The 26,556-nt window shown below is 47.8% G+C and overlaps 1 protein-coding gene across 1 annotated transcript in view; it reads left to right on the top strand.

The window, feature by feature from the left end:
* The first annotated feature begins 10,713 nt into the window (after positions 1–10,713).
* LOC142473211 (inactive phospholipase C-like protein 2) overlaps positions 10,714–26,556 on the top strand; it is a 37,617-nt gene continuing 21,774 nt past the window's right edge. Inside the window, exon 1 of the mRNA XM_075580413.1 lies at positions 10,714–12,025. Within this exon, the coding sequence (XP_075436528.1) occupies positions 11,840–12,025 (186 nt within the window). The 5' untranslated portion in view covers positions 10,714–11,839. The remainder of the gene's footprint in view (positions 12,026–26,556) is intronic.

Genomic DNA, 26,556 nt, shown 5'->3' with positions numbered 1-26,556 from the left:
GATATGAAAGACACTGTCACATATATAAAGGGTTAATATGTGCAGCTTAGAGGGGAGAGGGGGATATGAGAGAAGCTGTCACATATATAAAGGGTTAATATGTGCAGCTCAGAGGGGAGGGGGATATGAGAGAAGCTGTCACATATAAAGGGTTAATATGTGCAGCTCAGAAGGGAGAGGGGGATATGAGAGACACTGTCACATATATAAAGGGTTAATATGTGCAGCTTAGAGGGGAGAGGGGGATATGAGAGAAGCTGTCACATATATAAAGGGTTAATATGTGCAGCTCAGAGGGGAGAGGGGGATATGAGAGACACTGTCACATATATAAAGGGTTAATATGTGCAGCTTAGAGGGGAGAAGGGAGAGGGGGATATGAGAGACACTCACATATATAAAGGGTTAATATGTGCAGCTTAGAAGGGAGAGGGGGATATGAGAGACACTGTCACACATATAAAGGGTTAATATGCGCAGCTTAGAGGGGAGAAGGGAGAGGGGGATATGAGAGACACTGTCACATATATAAAGGGTTAATATGTGCAGCTTAGAAGGGAGAGGGGGATATGAGAGACACTGTCACATATATAAAGGGTTAATATGTGCAGCTTAGAGGGGAGAAGGGAGAGGGGGATATGAGAGAAACTGTCACATATATAAAGGGTTAATATGTGCAGCTTAGAGGGGAGAAGGGAGAGGGGGATATGAGAGAAACTGTCACATATATAAAGGGTTAATATGTGCAGCTTGGAGGGGAGAAGGGAGAGGGGGATATGAGAGACACTGCCACATATATAAAGGGTTAATATGTGCAGCTTAGAGGGGAGAAGGGAGAGGGGGGATATGAGAGAAACTGTCACATATATAAAGGGTTAATATGTGCAGCTTAGAGGGGAGAAGGGAGAGGGGGATATGAGAGAAACTGTCACATATATAAAGGGTTAATATGTGCAGCTTAGAGGGGAGAAGGGAGAGAGGGATATGAGAGACACTGTCACATATATAAAGGGTTAATATGTGCAGCTTAGAGGGGAGAAGGGAGAGGGGGATATGAGAGACACTGTCACATATATAAAGGGTTAATATGTGCAGCTGAGAAGGGAGAAGGGAGAGGGGGATATGAGAGACACTGTCACATATATATAAAGGGTTAATATGTGCAGCTTAGAAGGGAGAGGGGGATATGGGAGAAACTGTCACATATATAAAGGGTTAATATGTACAGCTTAGAGGGGAGAGGGGAGAGGGGGATATGAGAGACACTGTCACATATATAAAGGGTTAATATGTGCAGCTTAGGAGGGAGAAGGGAGAGGGGGATATGAGAGACACTGTCACATATATAAAGGGTTAATATGTGCAGCTTAGAAGGGAGAGGGGGATATGAGACACTGTCACATATATAAAGGGTTAATATGTGTAGCTTAGGAGGGAGAAGGGAGAGGGGGATATGAGAGACACTGTCACATATATAAAGGGTTAATATGTGCAGCTTAGAAGGGAGAGGGGGATATGAGAGACACTGTCACATATATAAAGGGTTAATATGTGCAGCTTAGAGGGGAGAGGGGGATATGAGAGACACTGTCACATATATAAAGGGTTAATATGTGCAGCTTAGAAGGGAGAGGGGGATATGAGACACTGTCACATATATAAAGGGTTAATATGTGCAGCTTAGAAGGGAGAGGGGGATATGAGAGACACTGTCACATATATAAAGGGTTAATATGTGCAGCTTAGAAGGGAGAAGGGAGAGGGGGATATGAGAGACACTGTCACATATATAAAGGGTTAATATGTGCAGCTTAGAGGGGAGAAGGGAGAGGGGGATATGAGAGACACTGTCACATATATAAAGGGTTAATATGTGCAGCTTAGGGGAGAGGGGGATATGAGAGACACTGTCACATATATATAAAGGGTTAATATGTGCAGCTTAGAAGGGAGAAGGGAGAGGGGGATATGGGAGAAACTGTCACATATATAAAGGGTTAATATGTACAGCTTAGAGGGGAGAGGGGGATATGAGAGACACTGTCACATATATAAAGGGTTAATATGTGCAGCTTAGGAGGGAGAAGGGAGAGGGGGATATGAGAGACACTGTCACATATATAAAGGGTTAATATGTGCAGCTTAGAAGGGAGAGGGGGATATGAGACACTGTCACATATATAAAGGGTTAATATGTGTAGCTTAGGAGGGAGAAGGGAGAGGGGGATATGAGAGACACTGTCACATATATAAAGGGTTAATATGTGCAGCTTAGAAGGGAGAGGGGGATATGAGAGACACTGTCACATATATAAAGGGTTAATATGTGCAGCTTAGAAGGGAGAGGGGGATATGAGACACTGTCACATATATAAAGGGTTAATATGTGTAGCTTAGAGGGGAGAAGGGAGAGGGGGATATGAGAGAAACTGTCACATATATAAAGGGTTAATATGTGCCGCTTAGGAGGGAGAAGGGAGAGGGGGATATGAGACACTGTCACATATATAAAGGGTTAATATGTGTAGCTTAGGAGGGAGAAGGGAGAGGGGGATATGAGAGACACTGTCACATATATAAAGGGTTAATATGTGCAGCTTAGAAGGGAGAGGGGGATATGAGAGACACTGTCACATATATAAAGGGTTAATATGTGCAGCTTAGAAGGGAGAGGGGGATATGAGACACTGTCACATATATAAAGGGTTAATATGTGTAGCTTAGAGGGGAGAAGGGAGAGGGGGATATGAGACACTGTCACATATATATAAAGGGTTAATATGTGCAGCTTAGAAGGGAGAGGGGGATATGAGACACTGTCACATATATAAAGGGTTAATATGTGTAGCTTAGAGGGGAGAAGGGAGAGGGGGATATGAGACACTGTCACATATATATAAAGGGTTAATATGTGCAGCTTAGAAGGGAGAGGGGGATATGAGACACTGTCACATATATAAAGGGTTAATATGTGTAGCTTAGAGGGGAGAAGGGAGAGGGGGATATGAGACACTGTCACATATATATAAAGGGTTAATATGTGCAGCTTAGAAGGGAGAGGGGGATATGAGACACTGTCACATATATAAAGGGTTAATATGTGCAGCTTAGAGGGGAGAAGGGAGAGGGGGATATGAGAGACACTGTCACATATATAAAGGGTTAATATGTGCAGCTTAGAGGGGAGAAGGGAGAGGGGGATATGAGAGACACTGTCACATATATAAAGGGTTAATACGTGCAGCTTAGAGGGGAGAAGGGAGAGGGGGATATGAGAGAAACTGTCACATATATAAAGGGTTCTAACAGAGTACAGGAGGGAAGCATGTATCAGAGAGAGAAGAGGCCGTCCTCCAAAACTGGAGCGTGAGAGGCTCGATGGAAATGCAAGGAAGTACTTCTTCGCCAAAAGGGTTGCGGATTCGTGGATCCGCCTCCCAGCACAGGTGGTCGGGACGAAGATTATCCTAACTGAACATAAAAGGGTCGGAGGTGTTCCAGCAGGTAGGAAGATGAGCAAAGTGGTCCTTCTGTATAAAGGAAGGTCGCACGATTCCCCTCGGGGCTCAGCGCGGCCACATCCGTCCCCGCGCCGAAATAAAAGGAACATTTTTTTCTGGGACCCCCGAAATCTCTTCCGTTTCTCGCCTTCCGTTCAAATTGTATTCGGCGCCGAAAAAGACACAAAGACGGGGCCTATAATAAAGCATTTATTACATGAGATATATATATATATATATATGGAACCATGTTGAATGGTTTTGAAGCAAAAGGTAACACATTGTGTGCTCATTTGCATGTCATTTCCCAGAATCCCTTGCTGCAGTGGGAGCACTATGCTGGGGGATAATGGTGAAAGGCAGGGTTGCATGTCATTTCCCAGAATCCCTTGCTGCAGTGGGAGCACTGTATGCTGGGGGATAATGGTGAAAGGCAGGGCTGCATGTCATCTCCCAGAATCCCTTGCTGCAGTGGGAGCACTGTATGCTGGGTGATGATGGGGAAAGGCAGGTCTGCATGTCATTTCCCAGAATCCCTTGCTGAAGTGGGAGCGCTGTATGCTGGATGATAATGGTGAAAGGCAGGGCTGCATGTCATTTCCCAGAATCCCTTGCTGCAGTGGGAGCGCTGTATGCTGGATGATAATGGTGAAAGGCAGGGCTGCATGTCATTTCCCAGAATCCCTTGCTGCAGTGGGAGCGCTGTATGCTGGATGATAATGGTGAAAGGCGGGGTTGCAGACCTGTGTCTAAGACATGCAAATGAGCACAAAGTAATATTTCCATTGGAGATATTATATATATATATATATATATATCATTTATTACTGTTATCATTGAAAAAAAGATATAATAATATATCATGTATTACTGTTATTATTGAAAAATATATATAATAAAGCCTTTATTATTGAAAAAATATATATAATAATCATTTATTACTGTTATTATTGAAAAAAAGATATAATAAATTTAATATTGAAAAAATATATATCATAATCATTTTTTACTGTTATTATTGAAAAATATATATAATAATCCTTTATTACTGTTATTATTGAAAACAATATATAATAATCCTTTATTATTGTTATTATTGAAAACAATATATAATAATCATTTATTACTGTTAATGAAAAATATATTTAATAATAACTCATTTATTATTGGAAAGGGAAAGCTATTTTTGCCCCCCCGCGCCATTTAACCTCCCACCTAATAAACCCGACACGTGCAAACCTCCAATCTCTCCATACAGGCGGCAGCTGCGCTGACGTGCGCCGTTACTATCGCTCGCTATTGTTGCCGCTGACGGCTCACGTCAGCTTTAATTGAAGTGGGATTAAGCGCGGGGGACGTATTATATATTAAAAAAAACCAACAACCCTTTTTTGTTTATTGAAAAGAGCGAGAGAGAGCGAGCGGATTAAAATCCCCGTTACTCGAGATTTGCAGAACTGTCGCGACCGCTGGGAATTAACCCCCGGTTCGCCTGGCGGGAAAAGGTCGCCGTGAAACAAAAAAATTCCGGGGGCTCGCTAAAGATGGCCGCCGCCTTGATTACGTCGGCACTGGAAGGGGGTGGTGAAGCCCCCAACCCCCTGATCCTTAAGGGGTTTAAAAAGGTCGGACTTGTTTCACAGCACTCGCAGGGTTAAGGGTCTTAGCTGCCTCCTAAAAGGTCTGTGGTCAGCAGCACTGCAGGGGTTTAGGATGTGCTGTGCCCCCCCCCCCCCCCCAGCACTGAAAGGGTTAAGGATGTGCTGTGCCCCCCAGCACTGAAGGTGTTAAGGATGTGCTCTACCCTCACCCCCCCCCCCAGCACTGAAGGTGTTAAGGATGTGCTCTGCCTTCCCCCCAGCACTGAAGGGGTTAAGGATGTGCTGTGCCCTCTCCCCCAGCACTGAAGGTGTTAAGGATGTGCTGTGCCCTCTCCCCCAGCACTGAAGGTGTTAAGGATGTGCTCTGCCTTCCCCCCAGCACTGAAGGGGTTCAGGATGTGCTCTGCCTTCCCCTCAGCACTGAAGGGGTTAAGGATGTGCCGTGCCCTCTCCCCCAGCACTGAAGGAGTTAAGGATGTGCTGTCCCCCCAGCACTGCAGGGGTTAAGGATGGGCTTTTCCCCCAGCACTGAAGGGGTTAATGGTGTGCTGTGACCCACAGCACTGAAGGGGTTAATGGCGTGCTGCTGTGTGGGGGAAGCTGAGTGATCACAGCACCAGTTAGTTCCGGCACATAGCAGTGTGTGTGCGTGTGTGTATATGTGAGATGTGAGTGTGTGAGGTGTGTGTGATGTGAGTCAGTGTGTGTATATGTGAGAAGTGTGTATATGTATATGTGTATATGAAAGATGTGAGTCGGTGTGTGTGTGTGTGTGTGTGTGTGTGTGTGTGTGTGTGTGTGTGTGTGTGTGTGTCTGTGTGGTGTGTGTATATGTGAGATGTATGTCTCTGAGAGATGTTATTCAGTGTGTGTGTCTGAGAGGTGTGTGTATAGGTATGTATATCTGACAAGTGTGTGTATATGTGAGATGTATGTGTGTGAGAGATGTGAGTCAGTGTGTGTGTATATTTGAGAGGTGTGTGTATATGTGAGATATGTGTGTGAAAGATATGTCAGTGTGTATGTGAGATGTATGTGTGTGAGAGAAGTGAGTCAGTGTGTGTGTGTGTATCTATGTATATGTAAGATGTATGTGTGTGAGATGTCAGTCAGTGTTTGTGTAAGAGCTGTGTGTATATGTGAGGTGTGTGTGTGTATGTGACAGGTGTGTATATGTGAGATGTCAGTCAGTGTGTGTGTGTGTGTGTGTGTGTGTGTGTGTGTGTGTGTGTGTGTGTGTGTGTGTGTGTGTGTGTGTGTGTGTGTTTGTGTGTGTGTGTATGTATGTATATGTATGTATATGTGAGATGTATGCGTGTGAGAGCTGTGAGTCAGTGTGTGTATGTGTATGTATATGTGAGATGTATGTGTGAGAGATGTGAGTCAGTGTGTGTGTCTCTATGTGAGAGTTGTGTATATGTATGTATATGTGAGATGTAAGTGTGTGAGAGATGAGTCAGTGTGTGTGTGTGAGAGGTGTGTGAGAGGTGTGTGTATGTATGTATATATATGTGAGATGTATGTGTGGGAGAGATGTGAGTCAGTGTGTGTATATATGTATGTATATGTGAGATGTATGTGAGTCAGTGTGTGTGTGTGTGTGTGTGTTTGTGTGAATAAATATATATATATATATTTGTGTGTGTGTGTGTGAGATGTATGTGTGTGTGAGAGATGTGAGTCAGTGTGTGTGTATGTGAGAGGTGTGTGTATATGTGAAACAAAAGAAAACAAGCGCAGACGCAAATGGTGAAGTAAGTTCAAATCTATTAATATATATTAAAAGGTGTGATATCTGCGTACATCAGTGAAGACAAAAGTAGGCATATCGTGCACTTAGGTTAACATGTTACCCGGCACCACCAGACGCACAGGAACCGCAGAACCGCAGCAACCGCCGTGTCACCAAGATGGGTGAGGTAACGCTGATCGTCCGTCGTTTTAGGCCGTCACTGGCTGGCTTAGTCTGGCCCTACGAAGTCTGCAAGAGCGTCTCTGCACCGTGCCCGCTTGGACCGCCGTCAGGCTCGTCTCTCCGGAAAGGCCACGTAGTTTTGCGGCCGATTCGCGACTTGCCGTAAGGCAATCCTTGCCGCAAAGTGGATTGGTGACGTCACAGGAAAGTTCGGAGCAAGTCTCTCTACACCTCAGGGATACCTATCCCTGATGAAGTCAGGGATACCTATCCCTGATGAAGTCAGGGATACCTATCCCTGATGAAGTCAGGGATACCTATCCCTGATGAAGTCAGGGATACCTATCCCTGATTAAGTCAGGGATACCTATCCCTGATGAAGTAGCTTATGCTATGAAACGTGCGTTGGGTATATTTAGTATCTAGCCCCTACGGTTATATCTCTGCCATATACCCTTGCTGAGGTGTAGAGAGACTTGCTCCGAACTTTCCTGTGACGTCACCAATCAACTTTGCGGCAAGGATTGCCTTACGGCAAGTCGCGAATCGGCCGCAAAACTACGTGGACTTTCCGGAGAGACGAGCCTGACGGCGGTCCAAGCGGGCACGGTGCAGAGACGCTCTTGCAGACTTCGTAGAGCCAGACTAAGCCAGCCAGTGACGGCCTAAAACGACGGACGATCAGCGTTACCTCACCCATCTTGGTGACACGGCGGTTGCTGCGGTTCTGCGGTTCCTGTGCGTCTGGTGGTGCCGGGTAACATGTTAACCTAAGTGCACGATATGCCTACTTTTGTCTTCACTGATGTACGCAGATATCACACCTTTTAATATATATTAATTGATTTGAACTTACTTCACCATTTGCGTCTGCGCTTGTTTTCTTTTGCTTCCGTTCTAGGAGGGATTTCTCACTCCTATATGCACAGCTGCAGACCCTATACCTTCCAAGGTTGTGTTATATTTATATCACTTAGGTGTATATGGGTTATATTCCTTTATTGCAATAGAGGGTTTCTTTGCGCACTTAAAATCTGTTTTTTTGTGTGTATATGTGAGATGTATGTGAGTCAGTGTGTGTGCATGTGTGTATGTACTGTATATGTGAGAAGTATATGTGTGTGAGAGATGTGAGTCAGTGTGTGTATGTGTATGTATATGTGAGATGTATGTGTGAGAGATGTGAGTCAGTGTGTGTGTCTCTATGTGAGAGTTGTGTATATGTATGTATATGTGAGATGTAAGTGTGTGAGAGATGAGTCAGTGTGTGTGTGTGAGAGGTGTGTGAGAGGTGTGTGTATGTATGTATATATATGTGAGATGTATGTGTGGGAGAGATGTGAGTCAGTGTGTGTATATATGTATGTATATGTGAGATGTATGTGAGTCAGTGTGTGTGTGTGTGTGTGTTTGTGTGAATAAATATATATATATATATTTGTGTGTGTGTGTGTGAGATGTATGTGTGTGTGAGAGATGTGAGTCAGTGTGTGTGTATGTGAGAGGTGTGTGTATATGTGAAACAAAAGAAAACAAGCGCAGACGCAAATGGTGAAGTAAGTTCAAATCTATTAATATATATTAAAAGGTGTGATATCTGCGTACATCAGTGAAGACAAAAGTAGGCATATCGTGCACTTAGGTTAACATGTTACCCGGCACCACCAGACGCACAGGAACCGCAGAACCGCAGCAACCGCCGTGTCACCAAGATGGGTGAGGTAACGCTGATCGTCCGTCGTTTTAGGCCGTCACTGGCTGGCTTAGTCTGGCCCTACGAAGTCTGCAAGAGCGTCTCTGCACCGTGCCCGCTTGGACCGCCGTCAGGCTCGTCTCTCCGGAAAGGCCACGTAGTTTTGCGGCCGATTCGCGACTTGCCGTAAGGCAATCCTTGCCGCAAAGTGGATTGGTGACGTCACAGGAAAGTTCGGAGCAAGTCTCTCTACACCTCAGGGATACCTATCCCTGATGAAGTCAGGGATACCTATCCCTGATGAAGTCAGGGATACCTATCCCTGATGAAGTCAGGGATACCTATCCCTGATGAAGTCAGGGATACCTATCCCTGATTAAGTCAGGGATACCTATCCCTGATGAAGTAGCTTATGCTATGAAACGTGCGTTGGGTATATTTAGTATCTAGCCCCTACGGTTATATCTCTGCCATATACCCTTGCTGAGGTGTAGAGAGACTTGCTCCGAACTTTCCTGTGACGTCACCAATCAACTTTGCGGCAAGGATTGCCTTACGGCAAGTCGCGAATCGGCCGCAAAACTACGTGGACTTTCCGGAGAGACGAGCCTGACGGCGGTCCAAGCGGGCACGGTGCAGAGACGCTCTTGCAGACTTCGTAGAGCCAGACTAAGCCAGCCAGTGACGGCCTAAAACGACGGACGATCAGCGTTACCTCACCCATCTTGGTGACACGGCGGTTGCTGCGGTTCTGCGGTTCCTGTGCGTCTGGTGGTGCCGGGTAACATGTTAACCTAAGTGCACGATATGCCTACTTTTGTCTTCACTGATGTACGCAGATATCACACCTTTTAATATATATTAATTGATTTGAACTTACTTCACCATTTGCGTCTGCGCTTGTTTTCTTTTGCTTCCGTTCTAGGAGGGATTTCTCACTCCTATATGCACAGCTGCAGACCCTATACCTTCCAAGGTTGTGTTATATTTATATCACTTAGGTGTATATGGGTTATATTCCTTTATTGCAATAGAGGGTTTCTTTGCGCACTTAAAATCTGTTTTTTTGTGTGTATATGTGAGATGTATGTGAGTCAGTGTGTGTGCATGTGTGTATGTACTGTATATGTGAGAAGTATATGTGTGTGAGAGATGTGAGTCAGTGTGTGTGTGTATATGTATGTATATGAGTGATGTATGTGAGTCAGTGTGCGGTGTGTATCTATGTATATGTGAGATGTATATGTGTGTGAGAGATGTGAGTCAGTGTGCGGTGTGTATGTATGTATATGTGAGATGTATATGTGTGTGAGAGATGTGAGTCAGTGTGTGTGTATATGTATGTATATGTGAGATGTATGTGTGTGAGAGATGTGAGTCAGTGTGCGGTGTGTGTGTATATGTGAGATGTATGTGTGTGAGAGATGTGCGGTGTGTGTATGTATATGTGAGATGTATGTGTGTGAGAGATGTGAGTCAGTGTGCGGTGTGTGTGTGAGAGAGAGATGTGAGTCAGTGTGCGGTGTGTGTGTGTGTGTGTGTGTGTGTGTGTGTGTGTGTGTGTGTGTGTGTGTGTGTGTGTGTGTGTGTGTGTGTATGTATGTATGTATATGTGTGTGAGATGTGAGTCAGTGTGTGTGTGTGTGTGTGTGTGTATGTATATGTGTGTGAGAGATGTCAGTGTGTGTGTGTGTATATGTATGTATTTGTGAGATGTATATGTGTGTGAGAGATGTGAGTCCGTGTGTGTGTGTATATGTATGTATATGTGAGATGTATGTGTGTGAGAGATGTGAGTCAGTGTGCGGTGTGTGTGTGTATATGTAAGATGTATGTGTGTGTGAGAGATGTGAGTCAGTGTGCGGTGTGTGTGTGTGTGTATATGTAAGATGTATGTGTGTGTGAGAGATGTGAGTCAGTGTGCGGTGTGATGAGTGAGAAAGTCCCATCACACAGACACAGAGACACACACACACACACAGGGGGAGGGGAGAAGCAATCACATCCCCTGAGAGGCACAGGAGGGAGAGATACAGAGAGGCTGTATGTAAATACCGCACAGATCCTACAGCAAATACCCCACAGCACAGCAAATACCCCACAGCACAGATCCTACAGCAAATACCCTACAGCACAGCAAATACCCCACAGCACAGATCCTACAGCAAATACCCTACAGCACAGCAAATACCCCACAGCACAGATCCTACAGCAAATACCCCACAGCACAGCAAATACCCCACAGCACAGATCCTACAGCAAATACCCCACAGCACAGCAAATACCCCACAGCACAGATCCTACAGCAAATACCCCACAGCACAGCAAATACCCCACAGCACAGATCCTACAGCAAATACCCCACAGCACAGATCCTACAGCACAGACCCTACAGTGCAGCAAAGATCCCACAGCACAGACCCTACAGTGCAGCAAAGATCCCACAGAAGAGACCCTACAGTGCAGCAAAGATCCCACAGCACAGACCCTACAGTGCAGCAAAGATCCCACAGAAGAGACCCTACAGTGCAGCAAAGATCCCACAGCACAGACCCTACAGTGCAGCACAGATCCCACAGCACAGACCCTACAGTGCAGCAAAGATCCCACAGCACAGACCCTACAGTGCAGCAAAGATCCCACAGAAAAGACCCTACAGTGCAGCAAAGATCCCACAGAAGAGATCCTACAGTGCAGCAAAGATCCCACAGAAGAGATCCTACAGTGCTGCAAAGATCCCACAGAAGAGACCCTACAGTGCAGCAAAGATCCCACAGAAGAGACCCTACAGTGCAGCAAAGATCCCACAGCACAGACCCTACAGTGCAGCAAAGATCCCACAGCACAGACCCTACAGTGCAGCAAAGATCCCACAGCAAAGCCAAGATCCTACAGCAGGCAGAGACCCTACAGTGGGCAGGAAATCCTAAGGAAATGAAGAGGACGGAGACAGGAATGTGAGCCAGGATCTCCGGACCCCAGTCCGTTTCCTACATGTGGTGTGTGTCTGCACGGATTACCCCCCTACTGGACATATACATGGCATGTGTGTGCTGCATACTGTGTATAGTGACAGCTGATCGCTTAGCACCATGCCAGACTAAGTGTTAGGGGGGTGAGTGCACTCAGGATGGCTGATGGTCAGGATTCTGCAGCGGGATTTTTTGGGGTGCAGGGCTCTGACTGGGGGGCAGAGGAGCTGGTGGTTAATGGATGCTCAGTGGACAGTCCCCTCTCTGGGGGCAGCGGCAGGGACCACTCAGGGGAGAGGAACCAGGGGAGAACCAGTCTCAGAACCACCACCAGCATCATGAAGGTAAAACCATATATATACACCCCCTACTAATCCCTACCTTCTGCCCATCACCCACCCTGTTACCCCCAACTCATAACATCTTACCCCCACCCCATGGTAAGATGGGTGATACCCCAACCCATCCCTACTCCTCTTTGTCAACCCAATCCTACCCCAACCCGTACCATCTTACCCCCACCCCATGGTAAGATGGGTGATACCCAAACCCATCCCTACTCCTCTTTGTCAACCCAATCCTACCCCCAACCCGTACCATCTTACCCCCACCCCATGGTAAGATGGGTGATACCCAAACCCATCCCTACTCCTCTTTGTCAACCCAATCCTACCCCAACCCATACCATCTTACCCCCACCCCATGGTAATATTGGTGATACCCAAACCCATCCCTACTCCTCTTTGTCAACCCAATCCTACCCCCAACCCGTACCATCTTACCCCCACCCCATGGTAATATTGGTGACACCCCAAACCATTCCTACTCACCAACCCACACCATCGTATGCCCACACCATACTATCTTACTACGACCTCATGGTAAGATGACTGACACCCTAAACATACGACGTACCCCCACCCCATTCCTACTGCTCATCACCATCCCAATCCTACCCCAGACCCCTACTCTCACCCCTCCAGCTCAAGGTATGATGGGTGACACCCCAAACATACCCCTTCACCCCATTCCTAATTCTCTTCTCCAACCCAATGGTGCCCCCCACCCATAAGATCTTACCCCCTACGCCATGGTAAGATGGCTGACACCCAAAACCTATGCCCTCCCAACCCACCTGCTTATCGCCAACCCAATCCTAACCCCCGCCCTTACCATCACACCCCCAAACATACCCTGCCCTCTCACCCCAACACTAACCCTCTTCCAATCCTACAGCTGCCTGTAGGAACTGGGATGGTAGCATTAGGCTCCGATCTTTTAAGGGATGTGATGTGTCTAATTAGTTTATTAGTTAATGTGGATCCTCAGTGGCAGGGCAGCAGGGCACTGCCCGCCATATCTCCCCTCTTTGTCCCAGGTGGCAAACTCTGTTGCCTAGCCTGGCGCCCCAGGCTGACATTCTCTGCGCCCCGCTGCTTTGGGATTATTTCGAAAAGGTGCAGCGATATCCGTCATGCGGTGTCCGTGATACGAGTCACGTCTCGGACCTGCAGGAGGTTGTGTTACCATCCAACGGAGGACTACGGCAGGGAGAGTGACCAAAACTTCTTCAGTGCCGCCGCCGCCGCACTAATAATAAAACAGCAGGAATGTAACAATATTAGAAGCTATTTAAATACGTGTGTGTGTGTGTGTGTGTGTGTGTGTGTGTGTGTGTGTGTGTGTGTGTGTGTGTGTGTGTGTGTGTGTGTGTGTATCCAGCACGCTCTCTGCTGATCCACATTCAGTTATATTATTGGAGTTGTGTATATCATATATGCTCACATATTGGGAGGCAGTTAAGCGCCTCCGGGCACTCCGATATAGGGGGACAAAGTGCTGTCCTGCATTATTAGGGAACGCGGTTAATTATTTACGGCAGGAGGGCTGCGGGAGTTTTTGTACGCACGCAGACTGCAGGCCTGGGCTGGGTGACGCGTGGCAAAAACTCCCCCATACCCCAAAGTGAGGGAGATTTGTTTTTTTTTAACCTGATCCTGTAGGTGAGCAAGAGGGGAGGGGGGGATCCTTTTAAAGAATTGAAATATAGGGGGCAGGTGGTGTGTGTAAGAGGGTGATCCTATAGAAGTGTGTGTGTGTGTGTGTGTGTGTGTGTGTAAGTGGGTGATCCCATAGTCCTATAGAAGTGTGTGTGTAAGAAGAGGATGATCCCATAGTCCTATAGAAGTGTGTGTGTGTGTGTGTGTGTGTGTGTGTGTATCTTTGTGTGTGTGTGTGTGTGTGTGTGTGTGTGTGTGTGTGTGTGTGTGTGTGTGTGTGTGTGTGTGTGTGTGTGTGTGTGTGTGTGTGTGTGTGATCCTATTGAAGTGTATGGGGGCAGGTGGCGTGTGTAAGAGAGTGACCCTATAGAAGTATACTGGGTAGGTTTGTGTGTGTGGGAGAGGGTGAACCCATAGAAGTAAATGGGGGCAGATGGCGTGTATAAGGGTGACCCTATAGAAGTGTATGGGGGCAGGTGGTGTGTGTAAGAGGGTGACCCTATAGAAGTATACGGCGAATATAGGATAAGCACCTATACATTGCAATATTGTATATTCTCTACGTTTGCCGTGTATATTGGAGGGGGGGGGGGGGGGGTTGCCTTTCAATCCTAAATGGGCAAAGTGTATAGATAGATATTTGTGTGTGTGAGTACACACACACGTATGCATATAGGTCTATGTGAATACACTCGCACACACTCCCCCCCTTCCACGCGGGGACAGCAGCTGAGCCGCAATTCATCCAGCCGGAGACCTGCAGCCCTCTGCAGTCTGCTGACCTCAGCTGGGTTTGGAAATGCTGCAGACTCTTGTGTCAGCTCCATTAACAGCTCAAGGTCACCGGAGGAAGTGGCAAGGTCACTGCTCCAGCTCCTCACCCTCCCTGCGACCGTGCACATGTCACACTGCCTGCCAGGACCACCCGTCTCCTTTTTAAAGGGCAGAACCCCCCCCCCCCACCCCCACCCCCACCAGCGGTGGGCTCCTCTTAGGACCTTATCTATCCTGTGAAGCAACATTAGATCGTAAGCTCCTGGGTTCAGGTGCCTACAAATTCACTGTCGGCGCTAAATGGTGGTGGGGGGAGCTATGAGCTTTTTTCGGCTGATAAGACTGTTTGCCAGTCTTCGAAAACCGCAGATGGCTTGCTCCTTGTTGTGCGAAGTAGTTTGGGCGGTTCCTAAAAGGTTACGGCCCATGCTTGCTAAGTGGTGCCATGCAGCCAGGCGCCTTGTCGCCCATTCGAGCCGTTCCCTTGACTGGATGGTAGTGGACGGATTGGAAGATGTTATTGAACAGCGCCGTTTAGTCAAAAAGGGCCCCTCACGCTATGTGCACTTCCACCTCGTCTGAGACTGCAAGCTCCGGAAGCCAAGGATTTTCTTTGCCCCACTGTTTCCTGGCCACACGTCACCGGCCGCCATTTTGTTTCCCCCTGTAACCCGGCCTAGGGCGGTTGCAGGCCTAGCTGGTCGTGACCGGGTTAATATCCGAAAGTTTGGTATAAATCGGTTCATTGATCCGCCGCGGTTGAAGCGCGCCGACGCGTTCCGCCTCGCCAATGTCACGTGTGGGGGGGGGGGGGGAGAATAAGAAGATGATGACACCAAATTCGCCACATTTCGGGATTCGTGGCTAAAAAAAGAAAATTCTCGCGACTTGCGTTCGGACTTCCACGGAAACTGATTTTTTTTTTTGGTGGCAATTTGGCCCACGTGGGTAGATTTCGGTGACATTTCGGCGGTTTGTCACATTTTCGACCACGGTCACGTGACCTATTTTTGGCGAACAAGGTGGGGGGGGGGGGGATTCTGTGACATGTTTGCACCCCCTCTGCTTGGCGGGGTCGTCCCCCCTTGTTTCCAGCGATGCAAGGGTTAAAAAAAAAACAATTGCAGTAGTTTAAGGAACAGAAAGTGGTGAGTGATGTCACACCGGCGCGGTGACGCTGGGGACACCGGAGATCCTGGCCTGTGACATCAGCTGGCCACGGACACACTAGGGACCCGTTGGGGTGATGGGGGATGTGGTGGTGGGGGGACAGGATGGGGGGGGATGTGAGGGATGATGGGATGTGGTGGTGGGGGGACAGGATGGGGGGATGTGAGGATGGGGGTGGGAGGGGTGGGGGGATGGGATGTGGTGGGGGGGACAGGATGGGGGGGATGTGAGGGATGATGGGATGTGGTGGGGGGGGGGGGGTTGGGGGGATGGGATGTGGTGGGAGGGGGACAGGATGGGGGGGGGTGAGGGAGGATAGGAGCGGGGGGTGTGCAGGCTGTCACCTGAATTCAAATGACTGTTCGCAGATTCCCCTTGGGGATAGCGCCAGTGATATTGGTGTGTGTGTAATCCCTTGTGAAAGCAGCACTGCAGTGTGTGTATATATATATGGTTGTGTACACTGTACACTGTATTTTTGTGTCTCTCTCCCCCCTCTGTGATACACACGTAGCAGACTGACTCAGATACACACACACACACACAGCGGACTGACTCAGATACACACACACACGCACACACTAATCCACAAACATACACAGATACACACAGAGCAGCCTGACTCAGATACACACACACACACACTGATACACACAGGGGAGACTCACTCATATACACACACACACACACACTGATACCAACACACACACACTGATACACAGAGCAGACTGACTCACATACACAGCACGCTGACTCACACATACTGATACACACACACACATACTGATACACACACACATATATACTCTGATACACACAGAGGAGACTCACTCATACATACACACACACACACTGATACCCATACATACACTGATACCAACACACACACTGATACACAGAGCAGACTGACTCACATACACAGCACGCTGACTCAAACATACTGATACACACACACATACTAATACACACACACACATACCGATACACACATATACTGATACACACATACTGATACACACACACATGCTGATACACACATACTGATACACACACGCATACTGATACACACACACACATGCTGATACACACACACACATGCTGATACACACATACTGATACACACACACACACACACACACACAGCAGACTGACACACATACTGATATACACACACACATACTGATGCACACACACACTGATACACATACTGATACACACACACTGATACAAACACATACACACATACTGAGACACATACTGATACACACACATACTGATACACACATATACTAGTACACACATACTGATACACACACACACACACACACACACACACACATGATGATGATACACACATACTGATACACACACACATACTGATACACATACACACCCTGATACACACATACTGATACACATACACACACTGATACACACATACTGATACACATACACACACACACACACACACACACACACTGATACACAGATCAGACTGACTCACATACACAGCACGCTGACTCACACTTACTGATATACACATACTGACACACACACATACTGATACACACACACCCACTGATACACACACACACCCTGGACCTTGAAGGCCCTCACAGATTTCCCGGGGTCCGTCTGAGCCTCCCCCCATTCGCCCTCCCACAAGGCCCTGAACACGGACGATGACGTCACGCCATGTCACATTAACACTACCGTGACTCTCCCATGTAAACACACATTTCCGCCTCAATTAACGCCCGCCCCAGACGCCCCGTTTCCCTGGTTACCGCCTGGGGTGTCGGGGGTCCGGCCGCTGCAGGTGAGGGGGACCATTTAAGTGTATGCCGAGGGTTAACTTGACCTCTTTGGCGAGCGAAGTGTGACGAAAGCACACCTTGAATTAACGCTATCCCTGCACACACAACTGCTTACAAACAGTCTTATCACAACAGAGATTAGGTCGAGATCGTGGGAACGCCCCCAAGCATTGGGTTACCACGGAAGCACTCCACCTTTTTAATACTCATTACCACTCCATTCCACAGTACTTTCTGATTGTCTTTTCCAAGTGACGTCCAGCACCTTTGAAGATGTAGCGTGGTGGTAATGCCGCTGCCCATTGAAGTGGGTGAGGTCTTCGACGTCTCGTTCCCACTCCATTTCTTTCAGCCTTCGCAGACTTGACACATGTGTTGGACATCACTTTGGTCTCGCCGAGGTTCCCACGTTCTTACTTCCTTCGACGAGTTCTCCGATATGTTGCTAGAGGTTCTTCTACCAAAACTAACCATGTCCTCCGCAAATCGTAGGTGTCTCAAGTATTCACTGTGGATTTCAATTCCTTCCCCCCCCCCCCCTTCCTCCCCTATTCAATGTCAAGAAGAATTTTTCCAAGTGGGGCTGTGAGAAGTTTGGGGGACACGGTGTCTCCCTGCCGCACTCCCTTGCCGATCCGTATTTTGCTTCGATCTTCGTGTACGCTAACGGTTGACGTGACGTTCTCGTTTATATGTTCCTTACCATATCCACGTACGCTCCTTCAACGCTTTGTCTTCTTGGCGCCTCCAAAACCGCCGAATCGAATTCGTAAGCTGCGAATCCTAAGCTGAGTGGTGGATCATCTTCGTTACTTCGGGAAATCACTTCTTGTACGAGTTGGATGGGGTCCATTGTGTGGTATAACCTGTGAATTCCCTGGGCCGGGCAAAGTCCAGGTTCCGTTGCATCCGATTAGCGAGTATCTTCGTAAGTAATTGGAAGTAGTCTAGTTGGTCTGTGGTTCTTCATCTTCTGCGTCTCCTTCCTTGTGAATGAGGATAACCACGGCATTTCTCCATGGACCTATCCTGTCCTTCCAGCCGCGTGGAAAGAGTTTTACGAGGATTTCCTCTACTTCTTCCCCTGGCTTCTATCCAGACTTCAGTTGTAATTCCATCTTCCCCCGGGAGCCTTCCCACTCTTCATGGATTTATTGCTTCTGGATGGACACATGGTTTGATGGCTTCTTCTCGCTCTACCTCTGCTGGATTATGCCCGGTGTTATGTGCTCCCGGACAATTTCATGTAGGAGTCCTCGAAACTCTCTCTATGATAAGTGCACGGTCTGTACAGGGTTGATTCATCGTCTTGTTAGGGTGCAAAGATTGGCTTCTTCCCAACCGTAAGTCGCTGCTTCCTCTTCTTCAGTAGGACTACCTCCCCGTATCACAGTTACACTCTTCCATCTTCAGTTATACGTTTCCGGATCGTCTCACGCAGCTCAGCATATTCAGTTCTTATCCCTGTGTCTTGGGATTTTGGGATTGCTTCATGTTTTGTTGTCTCCTCATTAATTGTTTTTAATTTAGTTTTCTTGATATTTTCTTATCCTTTTTTTTCTTTTTTTTCTTGACGATTCCTCCAGGTTTTTTTTCCCTGCGCTTTCAACTTCAATCTTCTTAAAATTCTTGACCTCGGTCACGCTGCCCAGGAGCGGTCGTCCTACCACAATCTCTCCAAGAACAAACCGGCAAATCATCCGTGAAGTCTCAAAGAACTCCAGAGTAACATCCACGGATCTGAAGGCCACTCTCGCCTCGGCTAATGTGAGTGTTCATGACTCAACCATCAAAAAAAGACTGAACAGGAATGGTGTTCATGGAAGGATAGCCAGGAGGAGACCACTGCTCTCTAAAAAGAACGTTGCTGCCGTCGGAAGATCGCCAAAGAGCACGCCGATGATCCACAAGACTTCTGGAACAATGTTCTCTGGACAGATGAGGTAGAACTTTTTAGCATCAATGAGAAACGTTAAGTTTGTCCAAAACCAAAACTCAGTTCGAACAGAAGAACCTCGTTCCCAACCGACGAGCATGGCGGTGGGAGTGTGAGGGTTTGGGGCTGCTTTGCTGCCTCAGGACCTGGACGCCTTGCCATCATTGACACAACCATGAATTCTGGGCTGTATTAGAAGACTCTAGAGGAGAATGTCAGGCCAGCCGTCCGTGAGCTGAAGGGAAAGTGGGTCATGCAACAGGACAGCGATCCTAAACATACAAGCAGAGATACACAAGAGTGGCGGCAGAAGAAGACATTCCACGTTTTATAATGTCCTAGTCACAGCCCGGACCTAAACCCCATGGAAATGTTGTGGCAGGACCTGAAGCGAGGTGTCCCTGCAAGGAAGCCCTCACATGTCACTGAGCTGAAGCAGTTCTGTAAGGAGGAATGGGCCCAAATTCCCTCAAACCCGACGGCGGTTCCAGGACAAGCGCAGTTGAAGTCATTGCTGCGCGAGGTGGCGCCACCAGCTACTGGATCTAAACGGTCACACGCGGACTCACACGTGGACACTGAATGCTGAATCGTTGGTGGAAAAATAAATGTGGAAAAGTATCATGTTTGTGTGTCGTTTCTTGGATCAGGTTATCTTTATCTGATATTAGGCGTTAGATTAAGATCTAATAACATTTTAGGTTTGAAATATGATCTCGCCGCTGTGTGTGTGTGTGTGTGTGTGTGTGTGTGTGTGTGTGTGTGTGTGTGTGTATGTGTGTGTGTGTCTGTGTATGTATATATATATATATTTCCTTATCTTTTATGTAAGCGCTGTTGGGCGCGGTATAAATAAAGTGACATACATGTTGGTGTGATTGTCGCCCCCTGGGCGCGCGTGACGTGTAAGAGGGGGAGGGGGGAGGGGTCCGCGCTCAGCGTCACGCGGGAGAAGCGCGGTTATTTCTGTCGCTTCAGATGATGGTGCGAATAATGCGGGGTGATCTGTACAGCGACATCAGGGAACCGCAGGCCGGCACGCTCAGACCCCTCTGCGCTAGTGAGACCCCCATAGTGACGTGGGAAGTACCCCCAAGTACCACATCATTATAATTACACACCCACGGTACCGCTGCTTGTTATTTACACGCTCACAGTACCACATCTTTATATTTACACACGCACAGTCCCGCTGATTTTATTTACACTCCCACCGTACCGCGTCTTATTATTTACACACCCACAGTACCGCAGCTTGTTATTTACACACCCACAGTTCCTCTGCTTGTTATTTACACGCTCACAGTACTACATCTTTATATTTACACACGCACAGTCCCGCTGATTTTATTTACACTCCCACCGTACCGCGTCTTATTATTTACACACCCACAGTACCGCAGCTTGTTATTTACACACCCACAGTTCCTCTGCTTGTTATTTACACGCTCACAGTACTACATCTTTATATTTACACACACAGTACTGCTGCTTGTTATATACACGCTCACAGTACCACATCTTTATATTTACACACCCACCGTACCGCGTCTTATTATTTACACGCCCACAGTACCGCGGCTTGTTATTTACACGCCCACAGTACTGCGGCTTGTTATTTACACGCCCACAGTACTGCGGCTTGTTATTTATACGCCCACAGTACTGCGGCTTGTTATTTACACACCCACAGTACCGCGGCTTGTTATTTACACACCCACGGTACCGCTGCTTGTTATTTACACACCCACGGTACCGCTGCTTGTTATTTGCACGCTCACAGCACCACTGCTTGTTATTTACACGCTCACAGTCCCGCTGCTTGTTATTTACACGCCCACAGTACCGCTGCTTGTTATTTACACACCCACAGCACCGCTGCTTGTTATTTACACACCCACAGTCCCGCTGCTTGTTATTTCCACCCACTGTACCGCTGCTTGTTATTTACACTCGCACAGTCCCGCTGCTTTTTATTTACACACTCACACCCCCGCTGCTTTTTATTTACACACCCACCGTACCGCTGCTTGTTATTTACATGCTCAGTCCCCCTGCTTTTTATTTACACGCTCACAGTACCGCTGCTTGTTATTAACACACCCACAGTACCGCTGTTTGTTATTAACACGCCCACAGTACCGCTGCTTGTTATTTACACGCTCACACCCCCGCTGCTTTTTATTTACACACCCACCGTACCGCTGCTTTTTATTTACACGCTCACAGTCCCGCTGCTTGTTATTTACACTCGCACAGTCCCGCTGCTTGTTATTTACACACCCACAGCACCGCTGCTTGTTATTTACACACCCACGGTACCGCTGCTTGTTATTTAAACCCACAGTACCGCTGCTTTTTATTTACACACCCACCGTACCGCTGCTTGTTATTTACACTCGCACAGTCCCGCTGCATGTTATTTACACTCGCACAGTCCCGCTGCTTTTTATTTACACGCTCACAGTCCCGCTGCTTGTTATTTACACTCGCACAGTCCCGCTGCTTGTTATTTACACACCCACAGCACCGCTGCTTGTTATTTACACACCCACGGTACCGCTGCTTGTTATTTAAACCCACAGTACCGCTGCTTTTTATTTACACACCCACCGTACCGCTGCTTGTTATTTACATGCTCAGTCCCCCTGCTTTTTATTTACACGCTCACAGTACCGCTGCTTGTTATTTACACGCTCACAGTCCCGCTGCTTGTTATTTACTCGCTCACAGTCCCCCCGCTTTTTATTTACACGCTCACAGTACCGCTGCTTGTTATTTACACGCTCACAGTCCCGCTGCTTTTTATTTACACGCTCACAGTACCGTTGCTTGTTATTTACACGCCCACAGTCCCGCTGCTTTTTATTTACACACCCACAGTCCCGCTGCTTTTTATTTACACACCCACAGTCCCGCTGCTGTTTATTTACGCACCCGAAGTAATCCGCGGGGAAATCATGACATGACCATATACAGTATATCCCAAATAATATATATATATATATATATTTATAAAATATTTTACCAGGAAGTAATACAGTGAGAGTTACCGCTCGTTTTCACGCATGTCCTGGGCACAGAGATATGGTGACAGATAATACATGGTTACAAGTACAGTTACATAAATGAACAGGGGATACATTATATACAGGACATTGCATGCACAGTTAGAGAAGATGTGTATTGTAGGCGTATGTAACAGTACATATATACGTATATATACATAGTGGCGTTCCTGGCAGGGAAGGGGTTAAACCCTGACCATTTCTCCTTCCCAGGCCTTTTCGATCTGCTGATCCTGGGACGGGGCACCTGCTCCCCCCCCCCCCTCCCCCTCTCTCACCGCGCCAGCCCCCCCCCCTCCCCCCCGCGCGCCTCCCCCCCTGCGCGCCTCCCCCCCTCCCCTCGTGCCCGCGCTTCTTCCCTGCAAAGGGCACTCGTGTCTATCCCATTAGTGTAACCGCTGCCTGCTGCCCGGGCGGGCGAGACTAATGGCTTTTGATAACGAGTTTTGCTGTTAATGGGAGAGGAGGGGGGGTTATCCATGGAAACACAATGATGTGTGTGTGTGTGTGTGTGTGTGTGTGTGTGTGTGTGTGTGTGAGTGATGTGTGTGTGTGAGTGATGTGTGTGTGAGAGTGATGTGTGTGTGTGTGTTTGTGTGTGTGAGAGTGATGTGTGTGTGTGAGTGATGTGTGTGTGAGAGTGATGTGTGTGTGAGAGTGATGTGTGTGTGAGAGTGATGTGTGTGTGTGTGAGAGTGATGTGTGTGTGTGTGTGTGTGTGTGTGTGTGTGTGTGTGTGTGTGTGTGTGTGTGTGTGTGTGTGTGTGTGTGTGTGTGTGTGTGTGTGTGTGTGTGTGTGTGTGTGTGGAGATGGGGTACGGGCGACCAGTGATTAGTATGGGGGGGTCTCCGCTTATTCTTGGGGTCTCTGTATCCCAAAGGGAGCTGGGAACCTTTTGAAGTGTGTGTGTGTGTGTGTGTGTGTGTGTGTGTGTGTGTGTGTGTGTGTGTGTGTGTGTGTGTGTGTGTGTGTGTGTGTGTGTGTGTGTGTGTGTGTGTGTGTGTGTGTGTGTGTGTGTGTGTGTGTGTGTGTGTGTGTGTGTGTGTGTGTGTGTGTGTGTGTGTGTGTGTGTGTGTGTGTGTGTGTACATTATTTAATTTATGGTGGGTGAAAAAGGCGACAAGTAACCTCCACCGTTTCACAGAAACCCCTGCCTTTCAACATTATCCCCCAGCATACAGTGCTCCCACTGCAGCAAGGGATTCTGGGTAATGACATGCAGCCCTGCCTTTCAACATTATCCCCCAGCATACAGTGCTCCCACTGCAGCAAGGGATTCTGGGAAATGACATGCAGCCCTGCCTTTCAACATTATCCCCCAGCATACAGTGCTCCCACTGCAGCAAGGGATTCTGGGAAATGACATGCAGCCCTGCCTTTCAACCATTATCCCCCAGCATACAGTGCTCCCACTGCAGCAAGGGATTCTGGGAAATGACATGCAGCCCTGCCTTTCAACATTATCCCCCAGCACACAGCGCTCCCACTGCAGCAAGGGATTCTGGGAAATGACATGCAGCCCTGCCTTTCAACCATTATCCCCCAGCATACAGTGCTCCCACTGCAGCAAGGGATTCTGGGAAATGACATGCAGCCCCGCCTTTCACCATTACCACCCCGCATACAGTGCTCCCACTGCAGCAAGGGATTCTGGGAAATGACATGCAGCCCTGCCTTTCAACCATTATCATCCAGCATACAGTGCTCCCACTGCAGCAAGGGATTCTGGGAAATGACATGCAGCCCTGCCTTTCAACATTATCCCCCAGCATACAGCGCTCCCACTGCAGCAAGGGATTCTGGGAAATGACATGCAGCCCTGCCTTTCAACCATTATCCCCCAGCATACAGTGCTCCCACTGCAGCAAGGGATTCTGGGAAATGACATGAAGCCCTGCCTTTCAACATTATCCCCCAGCACACAGCGCTCCCACTGCAGCAAGGGATTCTGGGAAATGACATGCAGCCCTGCCTTTCAACCATTATCCCCCAGCATACAGTGCTCCCACTGCAGCAAGGGATTCTGGGAAATGACATGCAGCCCTGCCTTTCAACATTATCCCCCAGCATACAGTGCTCCCACTGCAGCAAGGGATTCTGGGAAATGACATGCAGCCCTGCCTTTCAACCATTATCACCCAGCATACAGTGCTCCCACTGCAGCAAGGGATTCTGGGAAATGACGTGCCGCCCTGCCTTTCAACCATTATCACCCAGCATACAGTGCTCCCACTGCAGCAAGGGATTCTGGGAAATGACATGCAGCCCCGCCTTTCAACATTATCCCCCAGCATACAGTGCTCCCACTGCAGCAAGGGATTCTGGGAAATGACATGCAGGCCTGCCTTTCAACCATTATCACCTAGCATACAGTGCTCCCACTGCAGCAAGGGATTCTGGGAAACGACATGCAAATGAGCACACAATGTCACATTTTGCCTCGAATCCATTTTTACATGGAACCCTTATAAGAAAATGCTTCGCTTTTAAGCACAGCATGGGATTTGATGCAAAGCCAGTGTGCCCGTTTGCATGTAATTTCCCAGAATCCCTTGCTGCAGTGGGAGCACTGTATGCTGGGTGATAATGGGTGAAAGGCAGTGTGTGTGTGTGTGTGCGTGCGTGCGTGCGGTGTAGAGGTATATAAGTGTGTTTGGAGATATATATGTATATGTATGTAAATAATATATATCTCTATATCATACATCCAGTGATTAATTCACTAGCCCAAGGACATAGTCAGCTGGCCGTGTGCTCTCACTTTATAGGCAGAGTCAGCCTTGGAGTAGAGGAGAGCGGGTGAAGGGGAGGCGTGTGTGTGTGTGTCTGTTTGTGTCTGCGTGTGAATGTTTGTGTGTGTGTCTGTGTGCAAGTGTTTGTGTCTGCGTGGGTGTGTGTCTGCGTGTGAATGTTTTTGTGTGTGTGTCTGCGTGAGAATGTTTGTGTCTGCGTGTGAATGTTTTTGTTTGTGTGTGTGTGTCTGCGTGTGAATGTTTGTGTCTGCGTGTGAATGTTTGTGTCTGCGTGCGAATGTTTGTGTCTGCGTGTGTGTGCGTGTGAATGTTTGTGTCTGCGTGTGTGTGCGTGTGAACGTTTGTGTCTGCGTGTGTGTGCGTGTGAATGTTTGTGTCTGCGTGTGTGCGTGTGAATGTTTGTGTCTGCGTGTGTGTGCGTGTGAATGTTTGTGTCTGCGTGTGTGTGCGTGTGAATGTTTGTGTCTGCGTGTGTGTGCGTGTGAATGTTTGTGTCTGCGTGTGAATGTTTTTGTGTGTGTGTGTGTCTGTGTGTGAATGTTTGTGCCTGCGTGTGAATGTTTGTGTGCGTGTGTGTGTGTCTGCGTGAGAATGTTTGTGTCTGCGTGTGAATGTTTTTGTGTGTGTGTGTCTGCGTGTGAATGTTTGTGTCTGCGTGTGAATGTTTGTGTCTGCGTGCGAATGTTTGTGTCTGCGTGTGTGTGCGTGTGAATGTTTGTGTCTGCGTGTGTGTGTGTGAATGTTTGTGTGCGTGGGTGTGTGTCTGCGTGTGAATGTTTTTGTGTGTGTCTGCGTGAGAATGTTTGTGTCTGCGTGTGAATGTTTTTGTGTGTGTGTGTCTGCGTGTGAATGTTTGTGTGCGTGTGTGTGTGTGTCTGCGTGAGAATGTTTGTGTCTGCGTGTGAATGTTTTTGTGTGTGTGTCTGCGTGTGAATGTTTGTGTGTGCGTGTGAATGTTTGTGTCTGCGTGTGTGTGCGTGTGAATGTTTGTGTCTGCGTGTGTGTGCGTGTGAATGTTTGTGTCTGCGTGTGTGTGCGTGTGAATGCTTGTGCCTGCGTGTGAATGTTTTGGTGTGAATGTTTGTGTCTGCGTGTGAATGTTTGTGCCTGCGTGTGAATGTTTTTGTGTGTGTGTGTGTGTCTGCGTGTGAATGTTTGTGTCTGCGTGTGAATGTTTGTGCCTGCGTGTGAATGTTTGTGTCTGCGTGTGTGTGCGTGTGAATGTTTGTGCCTGCGTGTGAATGTTTTTGTGTGTGTGTGTGTCTGCGTGTGAATGTTTGTGTCTGCGTGTGTGTGCGTGTGAATGTTTATGTCTGCGTGTGTGCGTGTGAATGTGTGTGTCTGCGTGTGAATGTT

The sequence above is a fragment of the Ascaphus truei genome, chromosome 23 (genome assembly GCF_040206685.1).
Source record: "Ascaphus truei isolate aAscTru1 chromosome 23, aAscTru1.hap1, whole genome shotgun sequence".
NCBI classification, from domain to species: domain Eukaryota; kingdom Metazoa; phylum Chordata; class Amphibia; order Anura; family Ascaphidae; genus Ascaphus; species Ascaphus truei.
The sequence above is the reverse complement of the archived record's forward strand: the minus strand, read 5'-3'. Positions and strand labels throughout refer to the sequence as shown.